At 49.8% G+C, this 17,905-nt stretch overlaps 2 protein-coding genes across 2 annotated transcripts in view; both read left to right on the forward strand.

Moving 5' to 3' along the window:
* The first annotated feature begins 1,163 nt into the window (after window positions 1-1,163).
* On the forward strand, window positions 1,164-10,970 carry lpar2b (lysophosphatidic acid receptor 2b). The gene is made up of 5 exons (XM_062448763.1): window positions 1,164-1,400; window positions 4,610-5,083; window positions 5,411-5,905; window positions 8,592-8,848; window positions 10,393-10,970. The coding sequence occupies exons 2-5, from the start codon at window positions 4,810-4,812 to the stop codon at window positions 10,489-10,491; spliced, it is 1,125 nt and encodes a 374-aa protein (XP_062304747.1). The 5' UTR covers window positions 1,164-1,400; window positions 4,610-4,809; the 3' UTR covers window positions 10,492-10,970.
* Window positions 10,971-12,288: 1,318 nt separating this feature from the next.
* LOC134009213 (calmodulin-regulated spectrin-associated protein 3-like) overlaps window positions 12,289-17,905 on the forward strand; it is a 13,032-nt gene continuing 7,415 nt past the window's right edge. The window contains 6 exon segments of the mRNA XM_062448939.1: window positions 12,289-12,838; window positions 15,762-16,141; window positions 16,261-16,401; window positions 16,560-16,643; window positions 16,888-16,920; window positions 17,515-17,574. Coding sequence (XP_062304923.1) covers window positions 12,706-12,838; window positions 15,762-16,141; window positions 16,261-16,401; window positions 16,560-16,643; window positions 16,888-16,920; window positions 17,515-17,574 — 831 coding nt within the window. The 5' untranslated portion in view covers window positions 12,289-12,705.

Genomic DNA, 17,905 nt, shown 5'->3' on the forward strand with positions numbered 1-17,905 from the left:
GGAGAGAGGAGGGAGGGAGAGGGGAGGGAGGAGGGGGAGGGAGGAGGGGTGGGTGTAAAGAGAGGGGAGGGAGGGGGGAGGGAGGGAGGAGGGAGGGAGGGAGAGGGGAGGGAGAGAGGAGGGAAGGGAGGGAGAGAGGAGGGAGGGAGAGGGGAGGGAGGAGGGGGAGGGAGGAGGGGTGGGTGTAAAGAGAGGGGAGGGGGGGGGGGTAAAGAGAGGGGAGGGAGGGGATGGAGAGGGGAAACATCATTGGGACATCAAGGTACCCACTAAATGTATTCCAGATGTCAATAAGCAATCCCATCTGTGATTAGCACACACACACACACACACGCACACACAGTCACGGTCTCACAGGCTTGTTCACATCTGCACAACAACTGTAGATTGACACAAACACACAAACACAGGCTTTGTCACGCTAGGAGTTCTGGTTGAATGCTGTCTCATTAAGTGTCCCTTCTCTGATTTGTGTGTTTTGAGTGAGTGTGTGAGTGTATTTTTGTGCGTGAACATGGTGAGCTCATAGGTTGCCGAGCTACAGAAAAGCCTGCAAACCCACTTCCTGTGTAGACGCTGAGGGTTCTGATTTAACAGTAACTACACACAACCTGTAGTGTACACACGCACACAACAGATCTGATTAGTATCAGTACCTTTTCTGTCCACTCTTGTATTAACACGTATAGAAGTGTTTCCTAACAAGCATGCCGACCGAGTCATTGACCATACTGCGAATAAACAAGTAGGTTTGTGTTAATATATAGACAGAACGCACCAAACATTCTGTTTTCGTTGATACCAAGCTACTGAGGACAATTGTCTTCATCACTCCGATTAGGCTACATGATTATCACCCTCTCCCCCGTTCATCACATCCTTCGTCTTTTATTATCTGGCGTCCGTTAACAATGTTAACCTTTCCGTGAACTACCTGTTTCCTCATACAGTTTAATATTTTTATTTATTGTAGAAACACAGTTTGAATTCTTAACTCTCATCTCAACGCTTCGTCGAGACGTCATAAATCAGACGGAAGTCTTCAGTCCACACTTGCACCTACCTTGTCAATCACCAAACCGACTCTGCCTATTGGATCCTGTGGTGCGCACGTCCAACCAGGGGAGGCCTTGGGGGCGGGAACTCGGCCGCCCAGGTTGAACAGAACACACCGATGTTCCTATTGTTTGTTGGATGTCACCGAGTCAGCCGCGCCCTTCGTTCCTACCCCCACCCTCCCCGGTTAGAGAGCTCGTTACGGACAGGTAAACTCTCCAACGACCAAAGTCACTCGAAACTGGAGAAAGGAACGTGATTTTCGTCCAACTTTGTATTTAAGAGAGAGGACTAGTTTTGAACCTGGAGGTTTTACATGGTGGAGTGACTGGAAGGGGAACACGGTAAGATACATGTTGAATAGTTAGCTTTCAAACAAAGCCAAACTTTTTTAGTGCAGTTTGTGAAAGGTAAAGCTCTGCGACTGCCAACATGGGCGGTAACATCCATATCCGTAACTTGTTGTATTTAATCAACTTGTTTCTAAAATACTTTTGGAGAAATAAAGATCTTTATTTTTCGCTTGTGCGAATCAAAAGGCGAGGTTATTGCGAATCTTTTCACCTCTCACTCCTTCGCCTTTTTCCGAACTTATTCCGAGAAGGCGCGAGTATGGGTAAGCGTGTGTGGGTGATGCGGGTTGGCTCGCGTGCAGTGGCAGTTGTGGAGTGCCTAAAAGGAAGAGAGCGCGCTTCATGTGTCAGCATGCAAAACATGAGCTTTTCAGCTTGGTGCAACTTTATTAATAACACTCCCCAGTTAGACACAAGGACAGATGAAGCGCTCCTAGTTCGGTGGGACGGGAGACAGTGGACAATTTACATTAGACCGATACCTACTCTACCGAGCGTTTGTGCGCAACAGGAGTGTTTTGTCGGTGTCCTGCCAATCACCGGTGGGATTCTACACGTTCACGCGTAACACACTCACCAAGGCCTGTACCCACGGCCTGGTGTTCAAGCACGCGCCTCAACTTGACCGGAGGAGATGGTGAAATAGTCATTTGCATAGGTCAGAGTCTCTTTTTTTCCAACTCATAGAGGTGGGGTGAAATAGTCATATCGTGCTTTTCGAGTTGAACTGTGTGTGTGTGTGTGTTACAAAACGTGTTCTAGGTGTTCCAAACGACTTTTCGTTTTCCGGAACAACATGCAGGCTGCGCTTGTTGTCGTTTTCAGCATCTGCCTGTGGTCGCCTTCTCGGTCTATCACAAGTGAAAGTGCGTCATTTACATTGGTAAACGTAGGCTTGTGTGAGTGTGTCTGTATGAGTAGAATAGCTTCTAAATTGAGTCAGGTGGCGGGGGAATGTCCCTGTACTTACTGTAAGTCACTCTGGATAAGAGCGTCTGCTAAATGACTAAATGTAAATTGGCACCAGTCTCATATGCCTCCCGCCGCGGAAGGCTCACCGTCACCATGCACATGCGCACACACACACAGTCACCCGGCTTGTCTTGTTTATAAGGGCCGTGTTATCGGCACACATTAAAACAACGCCAATTAAGACACCCCCACACACTTCCCTACACCCCCACACATACATACACACATACACACACGGTTTGTAGTACTTATGGGGTAATTCTAACAGGTCATGAGAGAGGAGAGGGGAAGGAGAGAGAGATCTCGCACAGCGGGTGTGTCTTCTCTGGTAATAACAGGTTAGGATTCAAACTGCTGTTTCCTGAACCAGTTCACACACACACACACATGTGCTTGTTTGTTAGCGGGTGTGTGTCAGAGGCAGAGGGGTCGTCATGGTATCATGGTAGACGTCCACGTCAAATTCAGAACAGCTGATGGAACTGCTTTATAAATGTCTGGTGTCATCAGACACACAGACATCCTGTGTGGACTTATGGAGGAAGTGAGTTAGAGGCACCTAAGAGAGAGAGGGGAGAGAGACATGAGAACTGAAGGGGGAGAGAGAGGAGAGAGAGAGGCACCTAACAGAGAGGGGAAAGAGACATGATAACTGAAGGGAGAGAGAGGGGAGAGAGAGGCACCTAACAGAGAGGGGAGAGAGACATGAGAACTGAGGGGAGAGAGAGGCACCTAACAGAGAGGGGAGAGAGACATGAGAACTGAAGGGAGAGAGAGGGGAGAGAGGCACCTAAGAGAGAGGGGAGAGATACATGAGAACTGAAGGGAGAGAGAGGCACCTAAGAGAGAGGGGAGAGAGACATGAGAACTGAAGGGAGAGAGAGGGGAGAGAGAGGCACCTAAGAGAGAGGGGAGAGAGACATGAGAACTGAAGGGAGAGAGAGGCACCTAAGAGAGAGGGGAGAGAGACATGAGAACTGAAGGGAGAGAGAGGGGAGAGAGAGGCACCTAAGAGAGAGGGGAGAGAGACATGAGAACTGAAGGGAGAGAGAGGCACCTAACAGAGAGGGGAGAGAGACATGAGAACTGAGGGGAGAGAGAGGCACCTAACAGAGAGGGGAGAGAGACATGAGAACTGAGGGGAGAGAGGCACCCAAGAGAGAGGGGAGAGAGACATGAGAACTGAGGGGAGAGAGAGGGGAGAGACACATGAGAACTGAGGGGAGAGAGAAGGGAGAGAGAGGCACCTAAGAAGCACTGATGCCACTGTCACGTCTCCTGCAGAGGCGTGTGTGTGTAACTGTGGGTCCTGTTTCTTTTTGAAGAGACATGAGAACTGAGAGAGGTATGGGGAAGAGGTGAGGGGGGAGGGGAGAGAGAGGGGAGAGAGACATGAGAACTGAGGAGAGAGACATGAGAACTGAGGAGAGAGAGAGGCAGTGTTTCAGTTCCAGTATTGAGCTGGCATGAGTTGACCAGAGGACCCAATGACAGCTCAGTGTGGGAGGGGTTTAGCTGGGTTCGTGGGAGGAGTTTGTGAGTTCAGACAGCTGGATGTTTCAGTTCCTGAACACACACACCCATACACACACATACATACACACACACACACACACTATAGGAAACTTCAACACACACACTGTAAGAGACCCTAAGACACACACAGTGTAGAACACGTGTGCAGGAATACACGTCACACACACTCAACCACCACACACGTACACACTCAACCACACACACACACACAACCACCACAAACACTCCCTCTACATTCCTGATCTTTAGTCAGAGTTAGTTCAACTCTTTCTCTGTTTCCCTCCCAGTTCCGTCGCTCACACTCCCTCTCTGTCGGAGACTGGGTCAGTAGGGATGTGTTTGCATGTTTGGGTGCGTGTGTGTGTTGAGATAGAGATTGGGTTACACGGGTGATTGTGTAATTCTGAGGTGTGTCTGTACAGTAGAGAACTGCCTCACTGTTTCTGTAGCTGAAGGAGAGGGGTGTGTGGGTGTATGGGTGTGGGTGTGTGTGGGTGTGGATGATTTGTACACACATACACACACACACAAACTTGAGACTGAAGACTATTACAGCTAGCTCTTTGTTTCTTTCCTAAAAGCTTTTTCTAGAGCTTGAATGGTTTTAATTATTTGTATTTTGTGTGTCTATGTTATTGTCTGAGATTGTGCAGCTCTTGTCTAAAATATTGTTATTGATCTCTCACACACAGATCTGCACCTTTGGAGGAGAGACATGTCAATCAAACATCTGTTGGCATGTCCATACACAACCCACCAATAGGGAAAGTCTGCATGTAGCTCTAACCCCGTCCCTCTCATACGCCCCTTCCCTCTCAAGCATTCAGCCAACCCCATTGGCCCATTCCTCTGAAGTCCCGCCCACTCCCCCGGCTCCGATCTCATTGGCCAGATGGCTGCCACCGCCCCGCCCACCCAGGCGATGGCCGACGCCCACAGGTGCTACGAAAACGAAACTGTGAAGTTTTTCTACAACGAGAGCGGGAAGATCATCAGCGACCACTGGCGTCGCCGTGACTACATGGTGGTGGGCCTCGGCCTGACGGTCTGTGTCATCGTCATCCTCTCCAACATCCTCGTCATGACGGCCATCTTCATCAACCGCCGCTTCCACTACCCCATCTACTACCTGCTGGGAAACCTGGCCGCCGCTGACCTGTTCTCTGGTAGGTACTGCAGGAGTACTGCAGGAGTACTGCAGGAGTACTGCAGGAGTACTGTAGGCTGGATAGCTAACTAGTAGCAAGACAATATAAAGCTGGTACTTAAGCTGTATTGTAGTATCAGTACAGTATTGATGCAGTATTAGTATAGCATTAGTACAGTATTTATTCAGTATTAGTACAGTACTGATGCAGTATTAGTATAGTATTAGTACAGTACTGATGCAGTCTTAGTATAGTATTAGTACAGTACTGATTCAGTATTAGTATTAATACAATACTGATGTAGTATTGGTACAGAACTGATGCAGTACACCCCCCCATCTCCAGGCATCTCCTACCTCCACCTCATGTTCCACACTGGCCCCTGGACCATGAAGCTGTCGCCCACCCAGTGGTTCATCCGGCAGGGCCTGATCGACACCAGCCTGACCGCCTCCGTGGTCAACCTCCTGGCCATCGCCGTGGAGCGCCACCAGACCATCTTCACCATGCAGCTGCACAGCAAGATGACCAACCGGCGGGTGGGCCTCCTGATCGCAGGGATCTGGGCCCTGGCCATCGTCATGGGCCTGGTGCCCACCATGGGCTGGCACTGCATGTGCGACCTGCCCAACTGCTCCACCATGGCTCCACTCTACAGCCGCAGCTACCTGGTGTTCTGGGCACTGCTGAACCTGCTGACGTTCTCCGTCATGCTGGCCGTGTACACGAGGATCTTCGTGTACGTGCGGAGGAAGAGCCAGAGGATGAGCCAGCACACCACGCAGGCCCGGCACAAGGAGACGGTGGTGAACCTGATGAAGACCGTGTCCATGATCCTGGGTGAGGAGGGGGGGGGGTGGGGTGGAGACCGTGTCCATGATCCTGGGTGAGGAGGGGGGGGGGGGAGACCGTGTCCATGATCCTGGGTGAGGAGGGGGGGGTGGAGACCGTGTCCATGATCCTGGGTGAGGAGGGGGGGGGGGGAGACCGTGTCCATGATCCTGGGTGAGGAGGGGGGGGTGGAGACTGTGTCCATGATCCTGGGTGAGGAGGGGGGGGGGGAGACCGTGTCCATGATCCTGGGTGAGGAGGGGGGGGGGGAGACCGTGTCCATGATCCTGGGTGAGGAGGGGGGGGGTGGAGACTGTGTCCATGATCCTGGGTGAGGAGGGGGGGGGGGGAGACCGTGTCCATGATCCTGGGTGAGGAGGGGGGGGGTGGAGACTGTGTCCATGATCCTGGGTGAGGAGGGGGGGGGGGGGAGACCGTGTCCATGATCCTGGGTGAGGAGGGGGGGGTGGAGACTGTGTCCATGATCCTGGGTGAGGAGGGGGGGGGGGGGAGACCGTGTCCATGATCCTGGGTGAGGAGGGGGGGGGGGGGAGACCGTGTCCATGATCCTGGGTGAGGAGGAGGGGGGGGGGGGTGCGGGAGGTGTGTGTATGTGGGAACCCACACACACGTATACACACCCACGCATAAACATACACTTGTAAACATGCACGATCACACATACACAAGCATACACACACACACACACATAGAGACAGAAACACACAGACATAAATACACATTAACACACATTCAGGAATTAGCATTTCACATTTACATTTTAGTCGTTCGGCAGGTGCTCTTTATCCAAACAGCATGTAAAACACACACACACTCTCATACACTGCAAACATTCTCTTGCTTGTCTTGACTCGTTCAACCAGACACTCTGGTTCCCCTTACCCCCCTCCTTCCCTGCCTCCCCTCCCCCCTCCTTGCCTCCCCTCCCCCCTCCTTCCCTCCCCCTGCCTCCCCTCCCCCCTCCTTCCCTCCCCCTGCCTCCCCTCCCCCCTCCTTCCCTCCCCCTGCCTCCCCTCCCCCCTCCTTCCCTCCCCCTGCTTCCCCTCCCCCCTTTCCCTTCCCTGATATTTCCTCTCTTAGCTGTTGATGTTCTGTTGACGTGATCAATCTTTCCCTTTGTTATCCTATCCTCTCTACTCCTTTCCTTTTCCCTTCTCCTCTTCCTTTGCTCTCCTCTTGCTCCTCTCTCCTCCCCCTCCTTCTCTCTCCTCCTCCCCCATCTCCTCTCTCCTGCCCTCCTGTCTTCCTCCTCCTTTCTCCTCTCCTCCTCCACCCCTCCCCGACCTCTCCTCCTCCTCCTCCCTCTCCTCTCCTCCTTCCCTCCTCTCCTCCCCCACCTCTCCTTCCCTCGTCCTCCTCCCTCTCCTCTCCTCCTTCCCTCCTCTCCTCCTTCTCTCCTCTCCTCCTCCCTCTCCTCCTTCCCTTCCCTCCTATCCTCCCTCTCCTCTCCTCCTTCTCTCCTCTCCTCCTTCCCTCCTCCTCCGTCTCCTCTCCTCCTTCCCCCCTCTCCTCCTTCTCTCCTCTCTTCCTCCACCTCTCCTTCCCTCCTCTCTTTCCTCTCTTCACCCTTCTTCCCATCCTCCCATGTTTTAGTTCCTGATTAAATTCCTCAAGTTCAGGAATGTTAAATGTTTCCCACTTTATCTCTTCCTCACACACACACACACACTTATGCACAAGCACACAACAGAAACTATTTGCATGCCACAATGTGTATGTGTTTAGCGATTATGTCTTCCTAGAAAGTGTGTGTGTGTGTGTGTGTGTTCAAGTTCAAGTAAGTACAGCTACATTTAAATTCTTAGTACTGCTCCTGTCAACAGTTTCTGAGCGGGCTAACCTAAATCCTATAGTGTTTGTGTTAGTGTGTTCCCGTGTGTGTTTGGAAACTCTGAGCATGTCCAGACAGACGGAGCTGCATAGTTAAACCGCCACCATACGAAAACACTCTCCTCTCTACTGTCTCCTCCCCTCTCCCTCCCCCTCTCCCTTCTCCCTCCTCTCCTCTCCTCTCTACTGTCTCCTCCCTCCTCTCCTCCCCTCCCCTCTCCCTCCTCTTCTCTCTTTCCTCTCCCCCCTCCCTCCTCTTCTCTCTCTCCTCCTCCCTCCTCCCCTCCCCTCTCCCTCCTCTTCTCTCTCTCCTCTCCCTCCTCCCTCCTCTCCTTCCCTCCTCTCCTCTCCCTCCTCTCCCTCCTCTTCTCTCCCTCCTCCCTCCTCTCCTCTCTCTCCTCTCCTGTGTGTCCGAGTGTGTGCGGTTGTTTTACTGTCCTTGCACATTCTTTCAGTATCCTTGTTTCGCATGAATTTGTGTGCATGAAAATCCATGTTTTGTGTGTGTGAGAGAATTCCTGAGCTGTTACATTGTGTAATTAGGTATTATCATAATGAAATCTGATCCAAAAGACCAACCACAAACCACACACTGAAATGTGTGCGTGTGTGTTACAGCACAGTTACAATCTCTCCCTCCCTCTCTCTCCTATCCCCACTCTTTCCTCTCTTCAACTCCTTCAAACCTCCTTCCTGCTCTCTTTTCCTCCCTCCCTTTCTTTGTGCCTTTCCTCTTCTTCTCCCTCCCTCCCCTCCCTTCCTTCCTTCCTCTCTCACCATTCCCTCGTCCTCCTCTCCTCTTGCTCTCTCTCCCTCCTCCCATCTCCTCCTCTCCCTCCTCCAGGATGCTTCGTGGTGTGCTGGACCCCAGGGCTGGTGGTCCTCCTGCTGGACGGGCTGGGCTGTGACTCCTGCCAGGTGCTGCGCTACGAGAAGTACAGCCTGGTCCTGGCCGAGTGCAACTCCCTGGTGAACCCCATCATCTACTCCTTCAGGGACAAAGACATGCTCCGCACCTTCCGCAAGATCCTGTGCTGCCTGTGCCGTCGCCCCGGCGACCAGCTGGAGTCCGCCGTCCGCTTTGACACCCTGGAGCACGAGGTACTGTCGGACTCCTCCCACGGCAACCATCGCCACTACAACCATCGCCACGACAACGGCGACAGGGGCGATGGCGGCTACAAAGGCGTCAACGGCAGCGAGCTTGGCCGGTCGGGCGGGGGAGAGTAGGGGGGGGTGTTATCGGAGGGAGGGGGGCGTGGTGGTCACCACGGCAACTTGAGGAAGCTAAATGGATAGACGACATGGGGTGGGGTGGGGGGGGGGCAACATCCAGTGCCTTCACCATGGCAACCAACCACTGACCCAACCTGACACTTGATGCTATAGCTGTCTCCACGACGAAAGGCTGTGACGGGTTAGAGACTTTAGCTGCGCTAACACTTGGGGTGTGCTTGATTTGCGTCTCGCAGCGATCATAAACCAAAGGAACAGGCCTCAGATGTGTGGATTAGAAGTAAATCTAACTCACCTCCGGTGTGTCTGGTCTGAACATGGAGCCCTTATGTGTTTATTACTGCTCCTCTCTCTGGTGCCTGAGATTAGAGAGTGTGTGTGTGTGTGTGTGGTTGGAACATGTTGTGCTGTTTGCCTTGTTTCCTCTGACTAGATTCTCTGGCATGGTAGACACACACAGACACATGTCATGTACACAGACACACACTTATTGACTCATAGGCCTGATGAACTCAGTCATTAATTCTTACATGGAGAAATGTGTGAGAGTTTTTACACTGTACCCACACTCATCATTTATATGTACTCGTCCTGTCACTGACGGTGCATCCCCACGGCAACACTGATATGGGGAGTATTTTAGCAAAGAAAATAATAAATAATATATTTGCTAAATATGCCTGCACACACACCTACACACACACCTGTACACAACACACACACCAACTTTAGTTACAAATTCTTCCACTAGTGGCTAAATCTACAGGATTCTAAAAGTGAATATTGATATTCAGCGACTTAAGGGGTATTGTAATTGTATCTAGCTAATTGTAGATTATCTTAATTTTCAGATTTTTAAGAAATATGATTTATCATGGTGTTCGAGAATACCTGGATCAAACGCTGTTTTTGATTTTATGTTTTCAAATACTTCAAATCTTAAATAAGTATTTGCTTTGGGGCTGGTTATTTGCAAATACTCAAAACAAGACTAGTTAAATAGACCAGTTCAGATCATATAAAAACTTTTTAGCCAGAATTGTAAATAGCATTTTGCCTTTTATCAATGGTTACTGTTGAACTTTTTTGTAAATGTTTTTTTATATTTTTTTTTTTTTTTTTTTTTTTTTACAAAAGAAATATATTGTTGCAGAAAATATTGCCTAAAAGGAATAAATACCACTGATAATTTTTTTCTGTCTCCTGTGTTCGACAATCGCTTAGTCACGTCTGAGTTCTCCTCTCTTTCTCTTCCTTCCTTTGCATGATACTAACATTCTCTCTTCTCATTCCCCTTCTCTTTAATGTTTCCTCGATCTATCCTCCCTGCCTCTCTCCTGCTCTGTTCCCCTCCTCTCCTCTCTTCCCCTACCCCCTCCTCTCTTCCTCACCTCCTCTCCTCTCTGTAGACCTATAAGAGGGAGAGGGAGAAGGAGGAGGATAAGCTCAATGGAACTTCTCTCATTCTGGAAGCCTCACAGGAGCAACTGGACTCTACAGAGAGCTGACACACATGCACGCACGCACACACACTCACACACACCCACGCACACACACTCTCACACACCCACAAGCATACGTACACACACCCACTGTAATTTTTTTAATATTAGTTTGACTGTGTAAATGCTATCAATTGTTCATGTATTGTTGATTGTATGATTTACTTGACAAATATACTTTGAATCAACTTTATTGACAGCTACCGTTCTGACAATAAACAATGTTCCGTGACTCGATACATTCCACAATATCTGGTGCCAGTTCTTCATCGTCATGGTAACGCATCATTTGGACAGTCGCTAGGTCAGGCGAGCACCTCGACCAGAGAGAACCTCTGTCTGGGAGGAGAATAGTTCAGGACGCTGTCAAACACTCCCTTTCCTCCCTTCTCCTTCTTCTTCTCTTTCTTCTTCTGTTCCCTCCCCAGGTTTCTCCATGACTTTGACTCCTTCTTAGAGGTGTTCAACGACAGCTTCTTGATTGACAGGGGGCCCTTCCTGTCCCCGGCCAATGAGAACCTCTTCTGGCTAAGCCCCTCCTTCTTGAAGGGCTCCAGGTGAAGTTTGTCCAGAAGTGTGCTGTTCCTCTTCTTCTTCTGGGGGGGTTTCTGAAGGGACAGCGCCCACTTGAGGCTGTTCCAGGTGGTGCTCGGGACCGGCTCTTCTTTCTTCCTCCCCCCCAATGTGATTCCCTTAGAGGTGCCCCCACCCTTAGAGGTGCCCCCACCCATAACCACGAGCTCCCTCACTCCTCTTTCTTACTCTTCCTCCTCTCTCTCTTCCTCCCTTCCTCACTTCTTCTCTCCCTCTTTCCCAGTCTCTCTTCCTCTCGGTTAGTCAGGTGTGGATCTGCTACAAAAGTAGAACAAGGTTCAGTTGAAGAACAACAACAGTTCAATACCACACACAGTTTCTCACAACACACTGACGGCTTTCACTTCCTGAACAGAACACACACGTTTACTCACCATGCACTTGGTTTGTTGTCTCGTCTGTGTGTGTGAGAGAGTGTTGTTTTCTAGAACTTGTGTTCTAGTACTTGTGTTCTAGAAAGGGGGAGGAACCACATCAGTTGAGAGATCACCTGGCTGTGACACTTACACACACACACACAAACACTTACACACCCACATCCACACACACACACAATCAGTTTCTGTAAGTGCAGACTGGTTCTACTACATTCATGGTAAGTTACACCATCCCTCCTTCTCCATTGCTCTCTCTGCCTCCCTCTCCCTTGCTCTCTCTCCGACTCTCTCCCTTTCCCCTCCCTCTCTCTCAGAACTGCCTTTTTTTTTACCAGATCAGAAAAATCCAGTATTTTTATTATTTTACATTTAGCAGACACTCTTATCCAGAGCGACTTACAGTAGTACAGGGACATTCCCCCCGAGGCAAGTAAGGTAAAGTGCCTTACCCAAGGACACAACATCATTTTGCACGGCTGGGAATCTAACCGGCTACCTTCTGATTCCCTAACCGCTCAGCCACCTGACTCTATTTTCACAACATTCTTAGCTATACAACAACTACGGTATTCTTTCTTTTAACAATTGTTTAAAAAGTTGTTTTTAACAATCATTATAATACTTTTGAATATTTTCGCTCATCTTGTATTGCATATAAAAATACTAATAATTTATAATAATTTAAATAATTTTCGCATTTGCGAGGAGGAAGGAGGAGAGAATTCCCCGTGTCAAACTCAAAAGCCCGCCCATGTCTGGGACTCCCGTCTCGCTCTCGTCAGCCATTGGTCGCTGGGCATTTGATTGACATCCTCAAAGCTTGAAACAAATTCGGTCAATGAGAAGCAGCGGCGGTGCTGAGGCTGCAGGCAACGGTGCGCGCTACACGCCCCGGCTGAACGGAAACGCTTGCGGCTTACTGCATGCACCGTTATGGACAATACGATGGATTGGAAGAAGATAGATTGAAATAGAGTATACATCATATGTTACTGTCAATGACGGTCTTAGCTAAATATAACATCAGTTTGCCAGTCATGGATGAAAATGATGTGCTATCGATAACGGAACGCCTAAAATCCAGGAGCTTTGTCGCGTAAACCGCCTACTCAGTTCAGCAATGCAACCGTGACATTTTGAATGTTGTACTATTTATTTTATCCGCTTTAGAAGGCGTATTTTTTGTAGCAATTGACACTCCTCGTCCCCTCCCATCCTCCGGTAGCCTCCGGAGAGGACAGGCAGGGAGATGGTGGATGCTAATGCGATGAAGAAGACGTTCACGGTACCGGAGATAAAACCTTTGGACCAGTACGACTTCAACCGAGCCAAGGTGTGCGCGAGTGTCCGATGGCTGCTGGCAAAGTCCTACGGGTCTGCAGGTGAGCTATAGGCCCCGCGAGACACGCTTTTGAAATCATTCTGTAACGATTTCGCCGGCGTGTGAAGGGAGCAGAGAATTGCGCCTAGGCCGAACGTGCGCGCGGCTGCTCGGGTGTGGCGCTTATTGAACACATTGGACTAGATCAATATATCGCCGTGAATCCGTGAGATGGTTTACTTTGTTCTACTGTCGGAACTGGATGATCGTTAATTGATGACATCATGACGAATAATCTGCAGCCTCTCATTCTCTGTCGGCACACGTCATCAAACCCAAAATATACATGTTTCATATGGATTTGGAGTGACGGTTCCGTGGAGAAGGGCTGATACAGTAGTCGAATGTGTCAGCGTGTATAGGGCGGTCGGTTGCCGTTAAAACACAGGAGACAGACTCCATGGTGACGGTTTTAGACTGATCAGTAGTGTTACGCACTCTAACTGGTCCAGTCCCGGTCCAAACCTCTGCATGCGCACACGCAGTGTGTGTGTAAACCTCTGCATGCGCACACGCAGAGTGTGTGTGTGTGTGCGCGCGCTCATGAGCATCGCAGCCTGTGAAGGTGACACAGCGATGGTGCCGCACAAATGAAAAATAAAAAGCAAAGAGAAGTAAAATGTTAAACAGGATGCAGTTTCCCTAAGTAGAGCGTATAGCTACATAATTTTTTTCTCTCTATCTCGATCTCAGGTATTTCTCATTTGAGAATTTCAAAGATGGGGAGGTGAAAAGGGGGGAGGAGGAAGGTACGTTTCAATAGCGATTCTCTTGGTTATCGGTACCGGAACACGCCCCCTCATTTAATTTTAATGGTTGACGGACAGACGGAACAGCGAAGGACTGACTTCAAACTGCAAACACGGCAGTTATCCCTGGATAGATAACATCTCCCGGGAGCGCGTGCTGTTGTAGCCTACCTTAGCATGTGCTGCACGCGCAATAGAATGATACGGTCCCGTGCTTGGCGATTTCTACTTTCTGAATAGGAATACGTCTTTCTAGAGGGAAATAGTTCCGAGTTTAACAAATATTCTTACTGGCTCTGATACTGATACTCATTCCTTAAGTGTTGAGGCGTTGACATTGACTGTTAAATGACTTGAGGAATCAATACAAACAGCTGGTTGACTCTCTCTCGCCTCAAGAGACCCTCCCTCCGTTCTTCCCTCTCTCTATCCTTCCTCCCTTCATCTGTCCTGTCTCAAGTTGATGACCTGAGTGGCAGCCAGCTCAGAGGTCAGGAAGAAGTCATCGTGGTACAGCAGGTCTTCTAGACAGGGTCTCTCACTAACATCAACCTTATTTCAGAATTACGTTTTGGTCATTTTGCAGTGTTTGGTTACAATGTATAAGGGAAAGCTTTGTTATGTTATCTTACATGCTCTTATGTTTCTTCCCATTGGCACTTATTTGCTTTTCACAATGTATGCTTCATGTATTGGCTACCTGCAATGTTTTGGGGCTATCTTGTTGTTTATGATCATTGACCTATGCACTTTTTGTAAAGCTCTCTCTTTGAAGTCGCTTTGGATAAAAGCATCTGCTAAATGAATAAATGTAAATAAGATGTCATGCTGAGCTAGCCTCGTTAGCTTGACAAGCCATAACTGGCATTAGATTAGCGCTGTGCTAAGCGGGTTAGCCAGGCCCAACTCTGCAGTCTAGTCTCATTCTGTCTCATTCTGTCTTTACTGGGATGGAATGGCTGAAGTCTCTTACGCCGTTCCCTTGACGACAACAGCTCCGAGCATTCTATCTGTAGAGTGAATGGAGAAAGTTAAACTGGGTTTGGGGTTTGGGGTTTGGATCGAACTGGCAACCTTCAGATTACTAGCCCTATTCCCATGAATGATAGTTAAAGAGGGATATAGAGAGGGATATAGAGAGGGATATAGAGAGGGATATAGAGAGGGATATAGTGAGGAATATAGAGAGGGATATAGAGAGGGATATAGAGAGGGATATAGTGAGGAATGTAGAGAGGGATATAGAGAGGGATATAGAGAGGGATATAGAGAGGGATATAGAGAGGGATATAGTGAGGAATATAGAGAGGGATATAGAGAGGGATATAGAGAGGGATATAGAGAGGGATATAGAGAGGGATATAGGGAGGGATATAGGGAGGGATATAGGGAGGGATATAGAGAGGGATATAGAGAGGGATATAGAGAGGGATATAGGGAGGGATATAGAGAGGGATATAGAGAGGGATATAGTGAGGAATATAGAGAGGGATATAGAGAGGGATATAGGGAGGGATATAGAGAGGGATATAGTGAGGAATATAGAGAGGGATATAGAGAGGGATATAGAGAGGGATATAGAGAGGGATATAGGGAGGGATATAGAGAGGGATATAGTGAGGAATATAGAGAGGGATATAGAGAGGGATATAGAGAGGGATATAGGGAGGGATATAGTGAGGGATATAGAGAGGGATATAGGGAGGGATATAGAGAGGGATATAGAGAGGGATATAGAGAGGGATATAGAGAGGGATATAGGGAGGGATATAGAGAGGGATAGAGGGATATTCAGCTCATATTATTTCCTGACTGCTTGAGCAGTCAAGACTGAGAGGAATATGGGTCACTGATAGAAGTGAGTCTGTGTGTGTGACACTTTCACAGTGTGTAGTGTATACTTGAACTGTTGCATGTAAAAGCCCTTGACCTCCAAGCCAAGACCTGGCAATATGCACACACACACTTTTGCTGAGCAGCTCATGCAGATGATAAGATCATGTCTTTCCTAAAAGGATGAAGAAAGAGAGAGAGTGAAGAGAGAGAGAGAGAGTGAAGAGACAGAGAGAGTAAAGAGATGAAGAGAGAGAGAGTGAAGAGAGAGAGAGATGAAGAAAGAGAGAGAGTGAAGAAGAGAGAGAGTGGTTCTGAGCGTGTCTCTCCCCTCTCTTGTAGAGAACGTTCCGGCAGATCTCCGGGAGCCGGTGCTGATTGGCCAGGAGCTCCAGGCTGGCGTGAGTGTGTTGCTGCTCTCCCCCGACCTCTACTGGAGGGCCCACAGCCAGCTGCACCTGCGCGGGGCCTCCCAGGGCGTGGTGCAGGGGCCAGGCGGGGTCTCCCAGGGCCCAGGGCAGGGGCCAGGCGGGGTCTCCCAGGGCCCGGGGCCAGGCGGGGTCTCCCAGGGCCCGGGGCAGGGGCCAGGCGGGGTCTCCCAGGGCGTGGTGCAGGGGGGCCATGCGACGCTGCTGCAGCTGCTAGCCTCCAGAGGCCATGCCCCCCGTGACCAGGACAGGCCTGTCACCGTGGAGGACCTGCAACACACGCCAATCAAGACGGTGCGTGTGAGAGAGTGAGAGAGTGTGTGTGAGAGTGTGTGAGTGAGAGTGTGTGTGTGAGAGTGTGTGAGTGTTTGAGAGTGTGTGCTCACTGAACCTCTCCCTCCTTGTGGTTGCAGCGAGCTCACCTGGCCCTGATTGACGCGCTGATGTCATTGGCTGCCATGGAGACGGTGGGCAGGGTTAAGATGGCAGCGGAAGCGGAGCAGATAGGGGGCGGGGCTCCATGGGAGAACGCCCTCCTCTTCTGGGTCAACCGGGTAACCCCCCCCTCCTTCTAGAACACCCTCCCATTCCAGAACACCCAACCTCTTCTAGAACACCCCTTCCACTTCTACAATAACTCATTGTATTATAACAATACATACAATCTACTTAGAGCTACATTGGGTGTGTATATGTGTGTGTTTGTGTGCAGCTGAACCAGAGATTGAGGGAGAGCACAGAGGATGATGATGACAAGACTCAGACCTGCACTGACCTCCAGCCTGTCCAGCCTGCGGTGAGCACACACACACACTCACACACACACACAAACACACACTCTCTCACACACACACACACACACACACACACACACACTCACACACACACCTGCACGCACACACACACTCTCACACACACGCGCGTGCACACACACACACAGCTATTTTTTCTGCTTCTATTTCTTCAGCAACTAACATTTCCCTCCCCCCTTCTCTGTCTCTCTCTCCTTCTTTCTGTCATCCCTCGCTTCTGTCTGACAGTGTCCCAACCGCTGGTACTGGAAACTGGTCCCTGTAAGTCCTCCTCAACTCTGCCTCTCTCTCTCTCTCTCTCTCTCTCTCAATTCTTCCCTCGCTCCCTCTCTTTTTCCTGTCTCTCACACCAAGTGTCTTAGTGCTGTGTCTTAGAGATATGTCCAGATGAACTTTCACCCTATGAGGTTGCGGTAACTCAGTTTTACATGTCTATCCTCCAAACAGCTTCCTCCAAACGTTCACTCTCTTTACAGGCATCATGGTGTGTAAAGACCCTCCTCCTTCAAACCCTCTCCTTCTCCCTCCTTCCTCTCCTCCTCCTTCCTCTCCTCCCTCCTCTGTCATGTGACTGTGTGTTGCTGTGTGACGGTGCCCATGGCGATGGCTGGCACTGACCTCTGTGCAACCTCTCTCTCTCCCTCCTTCCCTGTCTCCCCTTCCCTCTCTCTCTCTCTCTCTCTCTCTCTCTCTCTCTCTCATCTCTCTCTCTCTCTCTCTCTCTCTCTCTCTCTCTCTCTCTCTCTCTCTCTCTCTCAATTCTTCCCTCGCTCCCTCTCTTTTTCCTTTTCTCGGTTTCTCCCTCTCTCTCCTTCCCACCCTCTCTCTCTCTCTTTCTCTGCCACTCTTACCCAGCATGCCATCGCTTTTTGTTTGAAGGAGTCGGGGAACAAACCGCCTGTGGTAAAGTATATAATCTCTCCTCTCTCTCTCTCTCTCTCTCTCTCTCTCTCTCTCTCTCTCTCTCTCTCTCTCTCTCTCTCTCTCTCTCTCTCTCTCTCTCTCTCTCTCTCTCTCTCTCTCTCCCCTCTCTCTCTCTCTGTCTCTCTCTGTCTCTCTCTGTCTCTCTCTCTCCCTCTCTCTCTGCCTGGCTGTCTCCTGGCTGAATCTCTGGATGATTCTCTGTGTCTCCTGGCTGGTCTCCACTCCAACACAGAACTGGATGGACTTCCTTTGCTTCCTTTCTTTTCATCCCTTTCTCCTTCCGTTCTTAAATTCTTCTTTTGTATTAACTTTTCCTTCATAT

Source organism: Osmerus eperlanus, chromosome 22 (assembly GCF_963692335.1).
Source record: "Osmerus eperlanus chromosome 22, fOsmEpe2.1, whole genome shotgun sequence".
In the NCBI taxonomy this organism is placed as follows: domain Eukaryota; kingdom Metazoa; phylum Chordata; class Actinopteri; order Osmeriformes; family Osmeridae; genus Osmerus; species Osmerus eperlanus.